The following is a 19,506-nucleotide window of genomic DNA, read 5'->3' as shown; positions in this document are numbered from 1 at the left end:
CGTATGTGTGTGTGAGTGTGTCTGTGTGAGTGTGTGTGAGTGAGTGTGTGCGCATGTGCACCATGGTCCAGAGAACCATGGTTTAATTGGCTTGTAGATGTACAGTGAATTGATAATGAACTGAAACAAGGTACTGAGGTCACATATTCAGCCATTCTCATGTGAAATGGCAGTGCCAGCTAGAAGGGCTGAATGGCCTTCTGATCCTAGTTTCTATGTGAGGAGGAGAATGTCAGAGAGGGAGAATGTGAGAGTGAAAAAGATTGTAAAATAATAATAGGGAGGGAAAGATAGAAAGAGGGAGGGAGGGAGAGAGAAGGGGAAGAGAAAGATTGATAGGTGAATGGGAGAGATAGATTTAGAGAGGGAGGGAAAAAGAGAGAAAGATTACATGGAGTTGTAGACAGATGTGGGATGGAGGAGGGTGGAGTGGGGCAGTGGGAACATTCTGGGGAGAGGAGGGGAGATGGGGGCGAGAGAAACAAGTCCTGAGAAGGATGGTGGGGTGGGGAGTGGGGACAGTCCAAGGGAGAGGGGAGGAAGGGGGTGGGAGTGGGTGGAGTGGGAACAGTTCCTGGGAGGAGGGGAGATGGGGGAACGGGCATAGACCTGGGAAGGAGGGCAGAGTGGGGGAACAGGTACAGACCAGAGAAATAGGTGGGGTGGGGGGTGAATGTTGGGGGTGGGGAGCAGGCACAGACCTGGGGAGGAGGGCGGGATGGGGTGGGGGGAATGGGCACAGTCCCAGGAGCGGGAGAGGGGGAGGAGAAGGTGAGTGGCTGTCTTTACCTGGCCGACCCATGCCGATGCGCTCCAGGTCTGCGGTCTTGACGAAGTCGAAGTGTGAGAGCCGGGTAACGTTGAGCTCGTCCCGGATCCTCAGGTAGAACTGCTCCAGTTGCACCTCCTTCAGCATCTGGCGCAGCCACTCTGTGCCCTCGTCCGGTGACATGGCAGCCTGCGGAGGGTGGAGCACAGGGGAAGGGGTGAGCATGTTCCCACAGGGTGGCCCACTGACTCAGTCCCCTGCAGAACCGGGCAGGTCCTCTTACCCATCTCCCCACCCCCACTCCACCCCTCACTCTGGGCTGCAGACGCAGTTCACAGGGTTGGAGCTTACATAGAACATTCCTTTTTCTTTCTTTTCCAATCTTTTTATTATTATTATAATTTATAAACACATACAGTTCAAAGAGATATGAAAAATACATAGTAAATAACAAATTAATACAGAGATATTAAACAATAATATTGCAGAATAAAAATATATCATAAAAAATTTTTTAGATCAGTTTAGAGTATGAACTATCTCTAAAAAAAAATGATATAATTAATAAAAATATATAAAAAAGAGAGAAAAAAAAACCCCAAAAAGGAAGAAAAAACAAATCTGAAATAGCTAAATCACGCCGATCACTCCGATCTCATCTAACAGCCCAATTATCATACATAATCATAAAAAGAAAACAGAGCCAGATCAACTCACCACAAATGAAAATATTGAATAAATGGTCGCCAGGTTAACTCAAACTTAGAAGGGGATTCATAGACAGAGTTTCTAATTTTCTCTAAATTTAAACATAGTATAGTTTGGGTAAACCATTGGAAAACAGTGGGAGGATTAACCTCTTTCCAATTCAATAGTATAGATCTTCTAGCCATTAGTGTAAGAAAAGCAATCATACGATCCGCAGGAAGAGATAAATAAGTCAAATCTATCATAGGTAATCCAAAAATTGCAGTAATGGGATGTGGTTGTAAAACAATATTCAAAACGGTAGATATAATGGAAAAAATTTCCTTCCAATAATTCTGTAAAGAGGGACAGGACCAAAACATATGTGTAAGGGAAGCTATTTCCAATTGACATTTATCACATATAGGATCGATATGAAAATAAAAACGATGGAGTTTATCTTTAGACATTTGAGCTCTATGAACAACTTTAAACTGTATCAGTGAATGTTTTGCACATAGAGAAGAGGAGTTTAGCAGTCGCAGAATTTTATTCCAATTTTCATTGGAAATATGAAGGTTGAGTTCTCTTTCCCAATCATTTTTAAACTTTCCAAAAGTCCCAGAATTTATTTTTGTAATTATATTATATAATTTAGATATCACACCTTTTGGAGGGAATTTTAAATATAGTATATCCTCTCCATCTCCATCGGGCACACAAAACTCAAAACGGTCAACCAGTTTACCTATCTCGGCTGCACCATTTCATCAGATGCAAGGATCGACAATGAGATAGACAACAGACTCGCCAAGGCAAATAGCGCCTTTGGAAGACTACACAAAAGAGTCTGGAAAAACAACCAACTGAAAATCATCACAAAGATAAGCGTATACAGAGCCGTTGTCATACCCACACTCCTGTTCGGCTCCGAATCATGGGTCCTCTACCGGCACCACCTACGGCTCCTAGAACGCTTCCACCAGCGTTGTCTCCGCTCCATCCTCAACATCCATTGGAGCGCTTTCATCCCTAACGTTGAAGTACTCGAGATGGCAGAGGTCGACAGCATCGAGTCCACGCTGCTGAAGATCCAGCTGCGCTGGATGGGTCACGTCTCCAGAATGGAGGACCATCGCCTTCCCAAGATCGTGTTATATGGCGAGCTCTCCACTGGCCACTGTGACAGAGGTGCACCAAAGAAAAGGTACAAGGACTGCCTAAAGAAATCTCTTGTTGCCTGCCACATTGACCACCGCCAGTGGGCTGATAACGCCTCAAACCGTGCATCTTGGCGCCTCACAGTTTGGCGGGCAGCAACCTCCTTTGAAGAAGACCGCAGAGCCCACCTCACTGACAAAAGGCAAAGGAGGAAAAACCCAACACCCAACCCCAACCAACCAATTTTCCCCTGCAACCGCTGCAACCGTGTCTGCCTGTCCCGCATCGGACTTGTCAGCCACAAACGAGCCTGCAGCTGACGTGGACTTTTACCCCCTCCATAAATCTTCGTCCGCGAAGCCAAGCCAAAGATATCCTCTAAAACAGTCGTAGTCTCCCGATTGGGAAAAGAGCGTAAAGTCGAAAGTAAGAAACTCCTAATCTGCAAATATCGAAAGAAATGAGATCTAGGTAAATCATATTTCATGGATAATTGTTCAAATGACATGAAAGAGTTATCCAAGAATAAATCCGAAAAACATGTTATACCTTTAACTTTCCAGAGTAAATAAGCTTTATCAATTAGAGAGGGATGAAAAAAGAAATTTAGTACAATAGGGGTTTCCAAGATAAAATGACTTAGGCCAAAAAATCTCCGGAATTGAAACCATATACGTAGTGTATGTTTAGCCATTGGATTATCAATTAGTTTATATAGTTTAGTAAGAGTAAAAGGGAGAGCAGTTCCCAAAATAGAACTAATTGAGAAATTTTGTACCAGTTTAATTTCTAAATTTACCCAATGGGGATTTAGAGATAATTCTGAATAATTCAACCAATACCTTAAGTAACTAATATTAATTGCCCAATAATAAATTCTAAAGTTGGGTAATGCCAATCCTCCCTCCAGTTTAGATTTCTGTAAATATTTTTTTCCCAATCTAGGATTCTTGTTTTGCCAGATATATGAAGACAATTTAGAATCGACCTTATCAAAAAAAAGATTTAGGAACAAAAATAGGTATAGCTTGGAATATATATAAAAATTTAGGTAAGATCATCATCTTAATAGCATTAATTCGGCCTATCATAGATAGGGATAATGGTGACCAATTGGTAAGTAAACTACCGATCAGGTCCAATAGAGGGAAAAAATTAGTCCTAAACAAATCTTCATGTTTTTTAGTAATCTTAATCCCTAAATATATAAAATAGTCTCTAGCTATTTTAAAAGGCAAACTATCATAAATAGGAACCCATCCATTAAAAGGGAATAATTCACTTTTATTTAAGTTCAGTTTATATCCCGAAAAATTACTAAATTGGGCTAATAAAGATAAAACTGCAGGAATAGAATTTTCAGGATTGGAAATATATAGCAATAAATCATCTGCATATAGTGATACTTTATGAATATCCCTGCAACGAATAATACCAGTAATATTGGGTGCTTCTCTGATAGCAATTGCCAAAGGTTCTAAAGCTAAGTTAAATAATAAAGGGCTAAGGGGGCACCCTTGCCTGGTGCCCCGAAATAATCGAAAATATGGCGATCTTTGGGTATTAGTAAAAACCGAGGCAACTGGGAAGTTTAATCCAAGATATAAATATTGGACTAAAATTAAATTTTTCAAGAACTGTAAATAAATAAGGCCATTCTACTCTATCGAAGGCCTTCTCAGCATCTAATGAAATAACACATTCTGAGGACTTATGTGAAGGGGTGTAAATAATATTCATCAATCTTCTAATATTAAAGGAGGAATAACGATTTTTAATGAATCCAGTCTGGTCTTCAGAGATAATATATGGTAATATCTTCTCTAGCCTTGTCGCTAGAATTTTAGAGAAGATCTTAGAATCAACATTCAACAAAGAAATTGGTCTATAAGAAGAACATTTGGTCGGGTCTTTATTTTTTTTCAAGATTAGAGAAATCGTAGCTCTGTAAAATGATTGTGGTAGTTTACCCAATGTGATAGATTCATCAAACATCTTAATAAGCCAGGGAGAGAGAGTAGAAGAAAAAGCTTTATAAAATTCCACAGAATATCCATCAGGACCTGGTGCTTTCCCCGAGTTCAGTGAGGAAATAATATTATTGATCTCAGAATCTGTAATGGGTTTACTTAATTCTAAGTAATCTTGAGGTAATACTTTTAGGAGTTTCAAATGTTCTAAAAAATTAAACATATTACTAAGGTCTTGAGGGGATTCTGAACTATATAAGGATGTATAAAAATTTTTGAAAGATTGATTTATCTCTTCCTGGTTAACAGTCAGTTCTCCATTCTGTTTGCGAATCTCCACAATTTGGCATCAAACTGAAATATTCTTCAGTTGATTAGCCAACAGTTTACCCGATTTCTCACTATGCACATAAAAATCAGATTTAGATCTAATTAACTGGTTTTCAATCGAAGATGTAAGTAACAAATTATATTCCATCTGCAGTTCAATTCTTTGTTTGTAAAGTTCTTCAGTAGGATCAGTCACATATTTCTTGTCAATGTCTTTAATCTTCTCAACCAATAGATGAGTCTTGTTTTTGATGGATTTCTTCAAAGCTACTGAGTAAGAAATAATTTGACCACGAATATAAGCCTTGAATGTATCCCACAATATTCCATAAGAAATTTCCGTAGTGTAATTTGTTGAAAAAAAAGTTAATTTGTTCTTTCATAAATTTAACAAAGTCTAAATCTTGCAATAATGTAACATCAAAACGCCAGTGCTTAATAGTAGAAACAGAGTCTTTGAATTTAAGAGAGAGTTGTAATGGAGAGTGATCCGAAATGGCTATAATGTCATACTTACAAGCAGTTACAAGTGAAATAAAACGTGAATCAATAAAAAAGTGATCAATTCTCGAGTATGAGTGGTATACATGAGAAAAAAAGGAAAACTCTTTATCTGTTGGGTGAAGAAATCTCCAAATATCAACAGCTCCGGAGTTAGTAAGGAAAGAGTTAATATATGTAGCCGATTTATTCGGTAGGAACTGTGAAGGTCTCGACCTATCTAGCAGGGGATTCAAACAACAGTTAAAATCCCCACCCATTATTAAATGATATTCATTTAGATTGGGTAAAATATCAAAGATCTAAAAAACTCAGGGTGATCTACATTCGGGGCATAAACATTAACCATGACAACCTTAATATTGAATAATAACCCAGTAACCAATAAAAGAACATTCCAGAACAGTACAGCCCCTTCAGCCCACAATGTTGTGCCAATCTATATATAAAACCCCCCCACCTCATCACCCTCTAGTTGACTTCAATCCACATACCGCTCTTAAACACCCCTGATGTTCCAGCCTACACCGCCACTCCCCCGGCGAGGCATTCCAGGCCCCCACAACTCTCAGTGTAAAAATACTTACCCTGAAAATGCCCTCCGTTCACTCTGGACACACGTCCTCTGGTGTTTGCTGATCCTGCCCTGGGAAACGATCGCTTGTCTATGCCTCTCATAATCTTGTCGACCTCTATCAAGTTTCCTCATCCTTCACTCCAAAGAGAAATATCCCAGCTCTGCTAACCTCGCCTCATGAGATATGTTCTCCAATCCAGGCAATGTCCTGGTGAATCTCCTCTGCCCACCCTCTCTGCAGCGTCCCCATCCTTCCTGTAATGAGGTGACCAGAACTGAATGTAATGGGGTCTCACCATAGTTGTACAGAGGTGCAACATGACTCCATAGATTTTGAACTCAATCCCCTGAACAGTGAAGCCCAGCATCCCTTAGGCCTTCTTTCCCACCGTCACCCTGCGCAGTGACTTTGAGGGACATATGGATTTGGACCCCAACGTCCCTCTGTTCCTTCACACTGAGGGAGAGAAAAGGGAAATAGAGAGATACAGGGAGAGATGCAGAAACAGGGAGAGCTGGATGGCAATGAAGACAAATGCAGAGAATTAGTCTAGGGCTCAGAGAGAGAGAGAGACAGACAGAGAGAGAGAATGAGGATAGGGGGTGTATGTGAAAATGAGGTCGAAACAGAGAGAGAAAGAGGATAGACAAAGGCTCAGTGAACAGTATGCTCCTCCGAGAAATGAATGGAGGGTGGAGCGAGGACAGAGCAGATCTGGTGTGACTGGAATTCCGAGGTGCCCTTCAGCGGCTTGGGGCTGTGTTTGTGTTCATCGAGGAGTGCCGAGTTCAGAAACAAACACACTCAGAAACTAGGAATGCACCAAACACCTGACTCACTGCGAAGGTGTTTACCATGATTTTGTATTGATGATTGGTCAATTACAGAGTGGAATCCCCATCTCACACACCCGGGGTCAGACACAGAGTGAAACTCCCTCCGCACCATCCCATCACACACTCCTGGTCAGACACAGAGTGAAGCTCCCCCTGCACCGTCTCGTCACACATTCCCGGGGTCAGACACAGAGTGAAGCTCCCTCCGTACCATCCCGTCACACATTCCCAGGGTCAGACACAGAGTGAAGCTCCCTCCGCACCATCCCATCACACACTCCTGGCATCAGACACAGAGTGAAGCTCCCTTCACAGTTTCCCATCACACACTCCCTGGGTCAGTCACACCACCCCCTTAATCATTCCCAAACATCCCACTGCTTTAAGTACAAAGACATTTATGTGGTGATGGACGATTGTCTCATTCTCATGCCTGCTGTCTCCCACATCGATTTAAGGTTTGAGTGCCCCTCCCCCGGGTTACCAACACCAAACTGTAAATTAAAGGATAGTGTCTTTCCTGCTGTTATCAGACTCTTGAATGACCCCCTCTTTGGCACAGCATGATGACCTTGCCCTGTCCTTTACAACTTCAATTTTCCCTGCTGCTGGAGGTTTTCCTCCATTCCCTATGTGATTTGACTGATCTCAACACAGTTTCCGATTGCCTTATTTGCGGATAATTTTTTGGATCCAGCAGGCAACAGGCTATTCTTGCTCACAATACCCTCAACACAGTTACACCCAATTAAAATCCTGGCTCACTCATTTCTGGGGGGTGGGGGGGAAGGTTGAGAAAACCTCAGCACCTGAACAAAACCCATGAAGATCATGGGGACAACATATGAACTCGTTACAGACAACGGCGGATTCCAACCTGAGTCACGAGTGCTGTCAATGTGTGATGCTAACCTCTTGACGCCCACACGCATACTCGCGTGTGCACACACACGCGCGTGCGCACACTCACACATATACACTCACGCACGCACGCACACACACCCACACCCATATACACCCACACACACACTTTTGGAGGAACTCACTGGGACAGGCAGCATCTGTGGAAGGTAATGGATGCCCTTGCAGTGTGGACAGAAAGTGAAGATCTATTACCGAAATTTTGGGCCGAAGGGCCTACTCGTGTGTTGCAGGGTTCTCAGGTTCCAATGAAAAGGAGAGAGATGATGGATTGAGCAGAGAACAGTCACTGTGCTGCCCCGGACAGACACAAACCAGCCTCTGCACCTTGGGACGTGTGAGAAAAGGCAAGTGTCTGAATTAAAGGCTGGCGAATGAAAGTTGGGAAAGAATAAGGGGGGTAGAGTCCAGACCAATGAAAGGTGTTAATTGGATATGATATGAGGAGAGGTGAGGATTCATTTTGGCTCCGTGGAAGAGTCAGGGAAAAGGGAAGAGAGAGAGAGGGAAACACTGACGCTTGGCGCAGCAAATGCGAGGGCGCTGTGGGGAAGTACCACATCTGTCACCGGGCACTGAGGGGCTGATACCGAGGGGAGGTATGACAAGGTGTCACAGGGGTGGTAACAGAGAATGGGGGGTGGTAATGACAAGGTGTCACGGGGTGGTAACAGGAAACAGGGGGAGCGACAAGGTGTCACAGGGTTGGGAATGGAGAACGGAGGGTAATGCTGCCCAATACAGTAACAGGCCCATAGGCCTGCGCCACCCAATTAACCTACAACCCCTGGTACATTTTGAACAGTGGGAGGAAACCGGAGCCCCCGGGGGAAAACCCACGCAGGCACGGGGAGAACGTACAAACGGGATTCGAACCCTGGTCCAGATCGCTGGCGCTGGAATAGCTTTAGCCTGATCGCCACACCCACTGTGCCGCTCAATTTAAATAAAACTGCGTTTGAAGTAAAAACTCGACGCTGAAGGGCTCAGGCCTGATATTTTTGCTGAATTCCTCCAGCGCTGTGTTTTTACTGTGAATAAAGTCTACTTTTAGTTAAAATAATTAAAATGTTCAAATGTAACAAAACTCTTACTTGCTGCAGTCACTCTGATGTGTGAGATCTATTAAACAGGGCTCAGAGAATGATCGAGGACCCTTTCCATCCAACGTACAGGATCTTTAACCCTCTGCCATCAGGAAGGAGGTACAGGAACGTCAAAATCAGGACGGCCAGGCTGGGGGACAGCTTCTTCCCGCAGGCTGTGAGATTGATGATTCTGTAATGGAGTAACAACATCCCATAATAATCATATAGATTTATTTAAAGTTATAAATTTTTGTGTACATGTGCATGTGAGCATGTGAGTGCATGTGTGTCTGCATGTTCATATGTGTGTGTGTGTGCATGCATGCGTGCATGTGGGTGTTTGCGTGCATACCCAAGTCTAGAGAAATGCTGTTTTTTCTGGTTGTACAGATACAGTCAGATGACGATAAACTTGAACTAGAAGATACACTGACTGCAGTGGTTTGAATGACCACAAGATCTAGAAGCAGAAGATGGCCCATCAGCCCATCGAGTCTGCCCCGCCATTTTATCATGAGCTGATCCAACATCCACTCAGCCCCACTTCCCGGCCTTCTCCCCGTAACCCTTCACTGATCAAATACTTTGTCATGGTTAGTGTAGCGCTAGCGATCAGGACTGGGGTTTGAATCCTGCACTGTCTGTAAGGAGTTTGTACAGTTTGTGTGGGTTTTCCCCAGGGGCTCTGGTTTTCTCCCTCTGTTTGAAATGTATCGGGGGTTGGAGGTTAATGGGGTGTAATTGGGTGGCACGGACTCGTGGGCCAGAAGGGAAAGGCCTGTTACTGTGTTGTATACTCATAGGGCAGAGCACTGTGATGGGGCCCATCCATGTGGGTCAGTTCATGGAGGCTCAGCCACCGGGGTCACATCAGCTCTCCTGACTGAAGGAGGCCATCCCCTCTCACTGGTCCTGACTGACAGCACCACACCACCACCCCAACCCCGGGACTGATCCCTGCATGATTTCAGATGTGGTCTCACCACACCTGGCACCCAACCCTCGCACATGTCCTCTCGCAGTGGGGGCCAATACTCTGGTTGCGTCCCATCCTCCTGTCACTGGCAATTACCCACAGGTGACAGAGGGGACTGCCTAGGTCCCGCTGAAAGCCCCATGCCCCATGGAACAGCCCACAGGGAGAGAATTGGGGGAAAAGAGAGAGAGGGAGGATGAGGAGAGAGGAAGGGAGAGGGGAGAGTGAGAGGGTGGGGGGAGAGGATGGAGAAGAGGGTGGAGGAGGAGAGAGAAGGGGAGAGGGGGAGGGGAGAGGGGGAGAGAGAAAGGGAGGGTGGGAGAGGGTGGAGGGGAGAGGTTGGAAGGGGAGAGAGGCAAGGGGGTAGCGGGATAGGGTGGTGGAGGAGGAGAGAGGAGGGGAGAGGGGAGTGGGAGAGGGTGGAGGTGGAGAGAGAAGGGGAGAGAGGGATGAGAGAGGAGACAGGATGAGTGGAAGAGAGATAAAGAATATGGACTGGCTGCAAGTCAGTTGAACGAGGCAGAATTATAGTTTGGCGCAGACTAGAGGGGCCGAAGGGCCTACTCGTGTGTTGCAGGGTTTTCAGGTTCCAATGAAAAGGAGAGAGATGATGGATTGAGCAGAGAACAGTCACTGTGCTGCCCCGGACAGACACAAACCAGCCTCTGCACCTTGGGACGTGTGAACAAAACTCATCCTTTTCCTGCATGCCCCTTGGCCTTGCGCAGCCCCTCGGCCACATGCAGCCCCTCGGTCATGCGCAGCCCCTCGGTCATGCGCAGCCCCTCGGTCACACACAGAATCTCGGCCACGCAGAGCCCCTCTGATGCACAAAGCGATTTTGTTTGCTCTGGTTTTTTTTTTGCAACGTTATTCAGGGCCTAGTGGTGAGGTTTTACTGAGTTTCTGTCATGAATTAATATTCTGCATATGTGAGACTAAATCCAATACATTCACATTATGAAATGAATCCAGAACCATGGAACTCTATAGCACAGTAAAAGGCCCTTTGGCCCTTGTAGTCTATGTTGAACTATTTTTCTTACTAGTCCCACTGGCCTGCGCCCAGTCCACATCCCTCCTCCCCCTTCCATCCATGTACCTGTCCACATTCTTCTATAATGTTAAAACCGAGCCCACATTCGTTCCATGCTCCCACCGCTCTCTGTGAGAAGTTTCCCCTAAAGTTTTCCCCTTTCTCCCTTAACCCTTGTCCTCTGGTTTGTGTATCACCAACCTTCAGTGGAAAAAGCCAACCTACATTTATTCTGACTGTCCCCCTCACAAATCTCCCCTCATTCTTCTATGCTCCAGGGAATAAAGTCCAAACCTGTTTAACCATTCCCTGTAACTCAGTATCTGAAGCCCGGGCAACATCCTAGTAAATCTTCTCCACACTCTTTACATCTTATTGATTTCTTTCCTGTAGTTCGGTAACCAAAACTGCCCACCATTCTCCAAATTTGGCCTCACTGATGTCTTATACAACTTTACCATCACATCCCAACTCCTGTACTTAATACTCTGATTTATGAAGGCTAATGTGACAAAAACTCTCTTTATGACCTTATCCATCTGTGATGCCACTTTCAGGGTCCCATGTTCCCAATGAACCTACTGACCCATACGTTTTTCAGGAGGCGGGAGAAAAGCAGGTCATGGGGAGAACGTACAAACCCCTTATAGACTGTGCCGTGGTTTTGGGAGAACCATCGCAGTTCTCCTATTGAATGAATTAGACCTTTTTGTCATATACATGGGTAGAACGACCAGGGAAAGTCTTCCCAGTTATGCATGGCCCCAACTCAAAGCAAGTGCAAGGAAGGTACAAGCAGCATCAGCATCCCTAGGGGAAGAAGAAATGCTGGAGGAAGGTGGAGTCAAGGTTATTGTTGTCCGATTGTACAAGTACAACCCAACGAAACAGCATTCTCCAATCTTTGGGGCGAAACACGCAGACACATACCCAGACATAACACACAGACAGACAATACACAGGTAGGACAAATATACAAGTATAAAAATATATAAATACTGATACATAGATACGAGTGTCTTGGAGGGTCAGTGTAAGCTGTTCCTTTGGTCGTCAGCGTCCTCCCTGCCCGTGGGGAGAAGGTGTTCCTCACTCTGGTGGTGTTGGCTCTGATCCTCCGATCTCACCGCGTCCATAGACCGATCTCGCCGCGTCCATAGTTGGTAAACATATTTTAGTGACATTTCAGGCCTGAGACCCTTCTTCACGGATCTTCACCCTGAAGAAGGGCTCAGGCCCGGAACATCGGTAATGTATTGTTACCTCCTAAGGGCACTGCGTGACCGCCTGGGCTCCTCCTGCGTTTCTACAATCACGGCAACTGTAGACTGGCGCGTTTCACCCCAGGGGATGTTGGCTTGAAAGAGATGTGTGCACCTCCTCCAATTAATTTGGGGGATTTTGCTGAGTGCCCCTCAGCCCTGTCCAGTGCCCAGGCTCACTGCTACCCGGGGGAATCATCTGCTGGTTCTCTCATATGACCCTGGTCATACCCCACTTGGAGTACTGGCCGCCTCACTACCAGAAGGATGTGGAAGCCGTAGAGAGGGTGCAGAGGAGATTGACAAGGATGTGGCCTGGACTAGGGAGCAGGCCTTTACTCTTTGGCGCAGCGGAGGACGAGAGGTGGACCTGATGGGGATGTTTAAGATGATGAGAGACATTGATCATGTGGATAGTCAGAGGCTTTTTCCCAGGGCTGAAATAGTGGCCCCAAGTGGACACAGGTTTAAGTGCTGAGGAGATGTCCAGGGTACTTTTTTTCTTACGCAGAGAGTGGTGGGTACACGGAATGGGTTGCTGGCAACAGTAGTGGAGGCTGAGTTATAGGGTCTTCTGGGCAGGTACCTGGAGCTTAGAAAAATCGAGGGCTATAGGTAAGCCTAGTAATTTCTAAGGTAGGGATGTGCTCAGCACAATATTGTGGGCTGAAGGGCCTGTATTGTGCTGTAGGTTTTTCTATGTATAAGGGGGTTCCATTACAGTCCCATATGAGTAATGTTTGATTCCTTGGGGTTAAGAAGAATGATGACCCTCTTCATCGAGCATTTTGAATGTTGAAAGGCCTGGACAGAGTAGATGTCGAAAGGTTGTTTCCCCACGGTAGGAGAGACTGGGACAAGAGGGCACAACCTCATGACTGAAGGGCGCCACCTTAGAATAGAGATGCGGAGGGATTTCTTCAGCCAGAGGCTGGTGAACCTCTGAGAAATCCTGCCACGGTCAGCTGTGGAGGGCGGGTCGTTGGGTGTGTTTGAGGCAGAGATCGGCAGGTATCTGATTAGCTAGGGCATCAAAGATTATGGGGAGAGAAGACCGGGGAGTGGGGCTGAGTGGGAGGATGAAATGGCGGGACAGACAGAAGGAATGGCTTCCTTCTGCTCCCATGGCCTAAAGTCCAGTATAAAGAGTTTGTACACCATACAGAAGCATTAAAATTCTTACTTGCTGCAGCCACAATTGTACTTTGTAAAAAAAAACACAATAGTTTTTAAATTACCAATGGGAAAAATTTATAAATATAAAAGATCAAGAATATATATTTATAGTTATGGATGGTGTTAGAAAAATCACTGACATTTCCATTGACAGGTCTTTCCAGAGCTCTGGTCTTCAGGAATGGAAGGTTAAACAGGTTCGGACTTTATTCCCCTGAACGAAGGGAGATTTCATAAAGGTAAATGCCAAGAAGGCTTTTCCCACTGAGGGTAGGTGAGATAAAAACCAGAGGCCTTGGGTTAAGGTTGAAAGGGGAAAGGTTTAGGGGGAACTTCTTCATACAGAGAGTGGTGGGGATGTGGAATGAGCTGAAGTGGTGAATGTGGGCCTCAATTTTAACATTTAAGAAGAATTTGGACAGGTACAAGGATGGGAGAGGTCTGGGTGGAATTGGGTCCATGAGACAAGGTGGAATTAGAAGTGTTGTGGACACCATGAAAGGTTTTCAAAGCTTGCAGTGGGATCTGGGCCAGCTGGAGAAATGGTTGGGATGTGATGGTAAGGTTGTATAAGACATTGGTGAGGCCAAATTTAGAGTATTGTGTGCAGTTTTGGTCACCGAACTACAGGAAAGATCTCAATAAGATATTTAGAGTGCAGAGAAGATTTACTAGGATGTTGCCCAGACTTCAGGAATTGAGTTACAGAGAAAGGTTAAACAGGTTAGGACTTTATTCCCTGGAGTGTAGAAGAATGAGGGGAGATTTGATCGAGGTATTTAAAATTATGAGGGTGACAGACAGAGTAGGTTGGCTTTTCCCACCGAGGGTTGGTGAGATACAAACCAGAAGACATGGGCTAAGGGTGAAAGGGGAAAAGTTTAGGAGGAACTTCTTCACACAGAGAGTGGTGGGAATGGGGAATGAGCTGAGGTGGTGAATGCGGGCTCAATTTTAACATTTAAGAAAAGCATTTGGACAGGTACGTGGATGGGAGGGGGAGGAGGGAATATGGACTAGGTGCAGGTCAGTGAGAATAATAGTTTGGTGCAGACTAGAAGGGCTGAAGGGCCTGTTTTCTGTGCTGTAGTGTTCGATGGTTATAAGGCTCTTGGTTATAAGGACCTTGTCTGTGTTGGAATTTTCTATGGATGGGAGGAACATTGAGGGATTATGGTCTGGGAGCAGTTCAGCACAGACTAGATGGGCTGAAGGTCCTGTTTCTGTGCTGTAGAATGGTGCTGGAGTATTTAAGATTGGGGTAGGAAGGGGAGGTTTAAGAAACTGCTGCAGCCAGGCAGAGCCCAATGTTGATGTGACTCGCCAGAGCCACCGAAATGTCTGCCTAATCCTGACTCCCACAGAAGTCTCTGGATGGATCACTCCTTTCAACAAATCACATCACGTGGGAGATGTCACCAAAACCGGTCTCTCTGTGTGATTCACCGCCCCACTTACAGGCTCCCCCAACATCAAACCTGTTGAAACACAGTCCAACTGGAAGGCAACTCGAATAGAAAACCAGGAGGGGAACAGATCGGGTGAACTAAGAGAGTCTTTTACCCAGAGCAGGGGAATCAGTAACCAGAGGACATGGGTTTGAGAGGTGGGGGAAGATCTAACAGGAACCGGAGGGGGGGGGGATGTTTTTACACAGATGGTGGTGGTGTGTGGAACTGGCAGCTGGAGAGAGGGTGAATGAAGCAGGAACTATTGTAACGTTCAGACGGATCCGAGGACAGGACGGGTTTAGAGGGATGCGGGGCCTAAAGCAGGCAGGTGGGACATTTTGGTCAGCGTGGGCAAAATGGTCTGAAGGGCCTGTTTCCACACTGTAGGACAACTGGGTCTATTTGGATGTTGGGCAAAATGGCCTGTTCTGTGCTGAATGACTCTATAAGATTGATCATTACAATGTGGATGTGTGGAACGCACGGCCAGAGGAAATGGTAGGAGTGGGGACAATGAGAACGTTTACAAGACACACAGGTATGTGGATCTTTTCTTTGGCTTGGCTTCGCGGACGAAGATTTATGGAGGGGGTAAAAAAGTCCACGTCAGCTGCAGGCTCGTTTGTGGCTGACCAGTCCGATGCGGGACAGGCAGACACGATTGCAGCGGTTGCAAGGGAAAATTGGTTGGTTGGGGTTGGGTGTTGGGTTTTTCCTCCTTTGCCTTTTGTCAGTGAGGTGGGCTCTGCGGTCTTCTTCAAAGGAGGCTGCTGCCCGCCAAACTGTGAGGCGCCAAGATGCACGGTTTGAGGCGTTATCAGCCCACTGGCGGTGGTCAATGTGGCAGGCACCAAGAGATTTCTTTAGGCAGTCCTTGTACCTTTTCTTTGGTGCACCTCTGTCACGGTGGCCAGTGGAGAGCTCGCCATATAATACGATCTTGGGAAGGCGATGGTCCTCCATTCTGGAGACGTGACCCATCCAGCGCAGATAGGTGAGAGGGAAATGGGCTGAATGCAGGCACATGGGACTAGCTGGCCAGCATGGACAAGTAGGCCTGTAAGAACTCGACAATTTGGTGACAAAACTAAGATTCACTTCAAAAATACATATGCTGAGTCAAAATTCCACTGCAAAACAATCCTCCAGAGAAGCAAACATCTGTGAATCTAGTTGGGGACAGAGGATCAGGTAACAAATCCATCTTCGAGATGGATTCCATCAAGTAACAGCTATTTTCTATTTTTGATTGATGTTTTAAGTTGGATTTGCCTGTTGTGTTACCACAAACCTTGCAGTTAAATGCTAATGTTGTAGAGGTTAATCTTATACAGTTGTATGGCACAGGACAGGCCCTTCAGCCCAGCATCTGTGCTGGACCAGATGCCTACATCTGCTCCATCTCCTTCTAAACTCCAACCCTGTCCAGAGATCCGTCCACGTGTCTGTTCACAAGATACAGGAGCAGAGGTCAGCCCATCGAGTCCGCCCTGACATTCTATCATAAGTTAATCCATCCTCCCACTCAGCCCCACTCCCCTTGATGCCCTAACTAATCAAACACCTGTCAACCTTTGCCTTAAACACATCCAATGACCTCACTTTCACAGCCGCCCGTGGCAAGTTCCACAGACTCACGACCCTCTGGCTGAAGAAGTTTTTCCGCGTTTCTGTTTAAAATTCACGCCCTTTTATCCTTTAGTTGTTCCCTCTTGCCCAAGACTCCCCAACCATGGGAAACATCCTTGCCACATCTACTCTGTCCAGGCCTTTCAGCGTTCAAAATGTCTCGATGAAGTCCCTCCTGCCCTCCCCATCCTTCTGTGCAGGTGAGCATAGAGTGGTCTACTTCTGCCTGCACTCTCTGGCACCTCATTCCAGGTTAAGACCACCCTCTGAGTGAAAAGGTTGCCCCTCAGGCTCCTCTTAAATCTCTCCCTCCTACATTTAGGGGGCTCTTAGAAAGGTCTACAAAATCACGAGGGAGCAGATAAGATATACTGGCTGGGCATAGACTTTGCAGGGTTGGGCAGTCCATAGTTAGAAGCCATGGAGTGAAGGTGAGGGGAAATATTTTGTCCACTTCAGCTCATTTCACACTTCCACCACTCTCTATGTGAAGAAGTTCCCCCTCATGCTCCCTCTAAACTTTTCCCCTTTCACCCTTAACCTATATCCTCTGGTTTGTATCTCACTGACCCTCAGTGGAAAAAGCCAACCTATATTTACTCTGTCTACCCCCCTCATAATTTTAAACACCTCTTCCCATTCTTCTACGCTCCAGAGAATAATGTCAGAACCTGTTTAACCTTTCCCTGTAACTCAGTTCCTGAAGTTTCGGCAACATTCTGCTAAATCTTCTCTGCACTCTGTCTATCTTATCGATATTTTTTCTGTAGTTCAGTGACCAAGACTGCACACAATGCTCCAAACTTGGCCTCAACTTTACCATCACATCCCAACTCCTGAACTCAAATACTCTGATTTATGAAGGCCAATGTGCCAAAAGCTCTCTCTACAACCTTGTCCACCTGTGACGCCACTTTCAGAGAATTATGTACCTGTATTCCCAGATCCCTCTGTGCACTCTTCAGTGTCCAATCATTTTCTTGGTTTGTCCTTTGTCCTTCCAAAATGCAACACCTCCCACTTGTCTGCTTTAAACTCCATCTGCCATTTTCCAGCTGGTCCAGATCCTTCTGCGAGCTTTGAAAACCTTCTTCGCTGTCCACAACATCTTAGTGTCATCTGCAAACTTGCTGATCTACTTTACCATCCGGATAAAACTTGTCTACATTAAATTCCACTTTAGACACCTGGTTGAAGTAAAAACAACCTGGAGAAACTCAGAAGGTCAAAGTGTACTTTGTAGAGCAAAGATAAAGGTTCAGAACCAACGTTTCAGGCTCGAGTTATTCATCAGGGTGTGAGCAAAATGGTGCTTCTGTAACTTTATCTTAGCTACATAAAGGACACTGTGTGACCTGCTGCGTTTCTCCAGAATTGTGTTTTTACTTCAACCAGAGTCTGCAGACTCTCACGTTCGTGATTAACGACTCACAATTCGCAAGTGACTCAGAGAACAAAATACCAGCTGAATTTCCGCATTCCCGCACTCCAAAGCCTTTTATATAAAGTTATTTTGAGAGCTGCTCCCCCCTAAATTTGAAATAAAATGACATCTTCGGCGGCGGAGCGGTGAGAGAATTGGACGGGAGGAGACAGGACACAGAGGAAGGGGCCGTTGGTCCCGAACAAGCCTTTGGGAACTTTTCTGAAGTTTACAGAAACGACCTAAACTCTCTGCCCCGCCGACCAGTGTTGCAGTTTGGTGTTGGTCGAGTTTACTTCACCCCATCTTAAACCAAACTGCAGAGGTCGGCAGAAAACGCCGTCACGTCCCGCGCCTTGAAGACTCTGCGAGAGGGACGGTGCAGGCGCTACCACCGCGCGGATTAGAAACGTTCCCGTTCCCGCAGCTCCGCTGCACTCACCACCCCCCCCGCCGCCAGGTCCCGCTCCAGCGCCGAGTCTGGGGCCGGGCTGGTGGCCGCTCCTGGAGGTGAAAGTACGGGCGGGATCTCACCTGGCGGGGCGGGACCTCAGCTCTCGGGGAGGGACCTCAGCTCTCGGGGCGGGACCTCAGCTGGCAAGACCTCACCTGGCGGGGCGGGACCTCAGCTCTCGGGGCGGGACCTCACCTGGCAAGACTTCACCTGGGGGGGGCGGGACCTCACCTGACGGGGCGGAATCTCACCTGGCGGAACAGGACCTCACCTGGGGGAACAGGTCAAATTTCAGAATGGACAATGAACCACTTTCTCTTTATTAACACTGATTATTTATGTCTACCGAAATGTAATTCCTACCGATTTCTCACCTGCTGCAAAACCTCAAATGTTGTGAAACAGATTCTGGTGGGTTTGAAGATTGACGAAACCTCGTCGTTCATAGCAGGTTAATTAGAGAACATAGAACACTGCAGCAATGCCCTCCATGTGGTGCTGACCTACCCCATAACCCTCTATTTTTCTTCCATCCATACGTCCATCTAAATGCCCCCAATGTTCCAGCCTCCACCGCCACCCGTGGCGAGGCATTCCAGACACCTACAACTCTCCGTGTAAAAAAATAACACCCCTGATGTCTCCCCTAAACTTCCTTTCCTTCACTTTCTACCGACGTCCTCTGGTGATTGCTACTTCTGCCCTGGGAAACAGGCGCTGGCCGTCCATCCTGTTTACGCCCCTCAGAATCTTGTCGACCTCTATCAAGTCGCCTCTCATCCTTCCATCCAAAGAGAAAAGTCCCAGCTCTGTAGTCTTGCCTCATAAGATATGTTCTCCAATCCAGGCAACATCCTGGTGAATCTCTCTCCACAGCGCCACATCCTTCCTGTAATGAGATGAACAGAAATGAATATATGTGATCTCACTATAGATTTGTATAGTTGCAACGTGATCACATCTTCGATCTGAAACAGGGAGTTTTTTAAATGGCAGTTTTTTAAAAACTCTGTGGGATTGGATCTAGCCCTGATCTATTCTTGCTGGTCGTATCACTGCCTGGTAGGGAGGCACCAACTCTCAGGACAAGAATAAACTCCAGAGGGTTGTTAATTCGGACTGCGACATCACAGACACCAGACTTCACTTCATCGAGGATGTCCACATGAGGTGGTGTCTCAAGGAAGCAGCTTCTATCCTCAAGGACCCCCACCACCCAGGCCATGCCCTCTTCACTCTGCTACCATCAGGAAGGAGG

At 46.2% G+C, this 19,506-nt stretch overlaps 1 protein-coding gene across 4 annotated transcripts in view; it reads right to left on the bottom strand.

Moving 5' to 3' along the window:
• The window catches only part of LOC138754874 (activated CDC42 kinase 1-like), a 37,614-nt gene extending 19,288 nt beyond the window's left edge, over positions 1 to 18,326 (bottom strand). For 3 of the 4 annotated variants that reach the window (XM_069919807.1, XM_069919810.1, XM_069919809.1), the window contains exons 1-3: positions 18,237 to 18,326; positions 8,848 to 9,031; positions 790 to 958 (exon numbers count right to left, since the gene is read on the bottom strand). In XM_069919807.1, coding sequence (XP_069775908.1) covers positions 790 to 952 — 163 coding nt within the window. In that variant the 5' untranslated portion in view covers positions 953 to 958; positions 8,848 to 9,031; positions 18,237 to 18,326. Of the gene's footprint in view, positions 1 to 789; positions 959 to 8,847; positions 9,032 to 17,303; positions 17,814 to 18,236 lie in introns of those variants that run through there. The other variant, XM_069919808.1, reaches the window with a different exon arrangement.
• Positions 18,327 to 19,506: the final 1,180 nt, after the last annotated feature.

The sequence above is a fragment of the Narcine bancroftii genome, chromosome 2, assembly GCF_036971445.1.
Source record: "Narcine bancroftii isolate sNarBan1 chromosome 2, sNarBan1.hap1, whole genome shotgun sequence".
Lineage (NCBI taxonomy): Eukaryota > Metazoa > Chordata > Chondrichthyes > Torpediniformes > Narcinidae > Narcine > Narcine bancroftii.
This window is presented reverse-complemented; position numbering and strand designations above follow the sequence as displayed.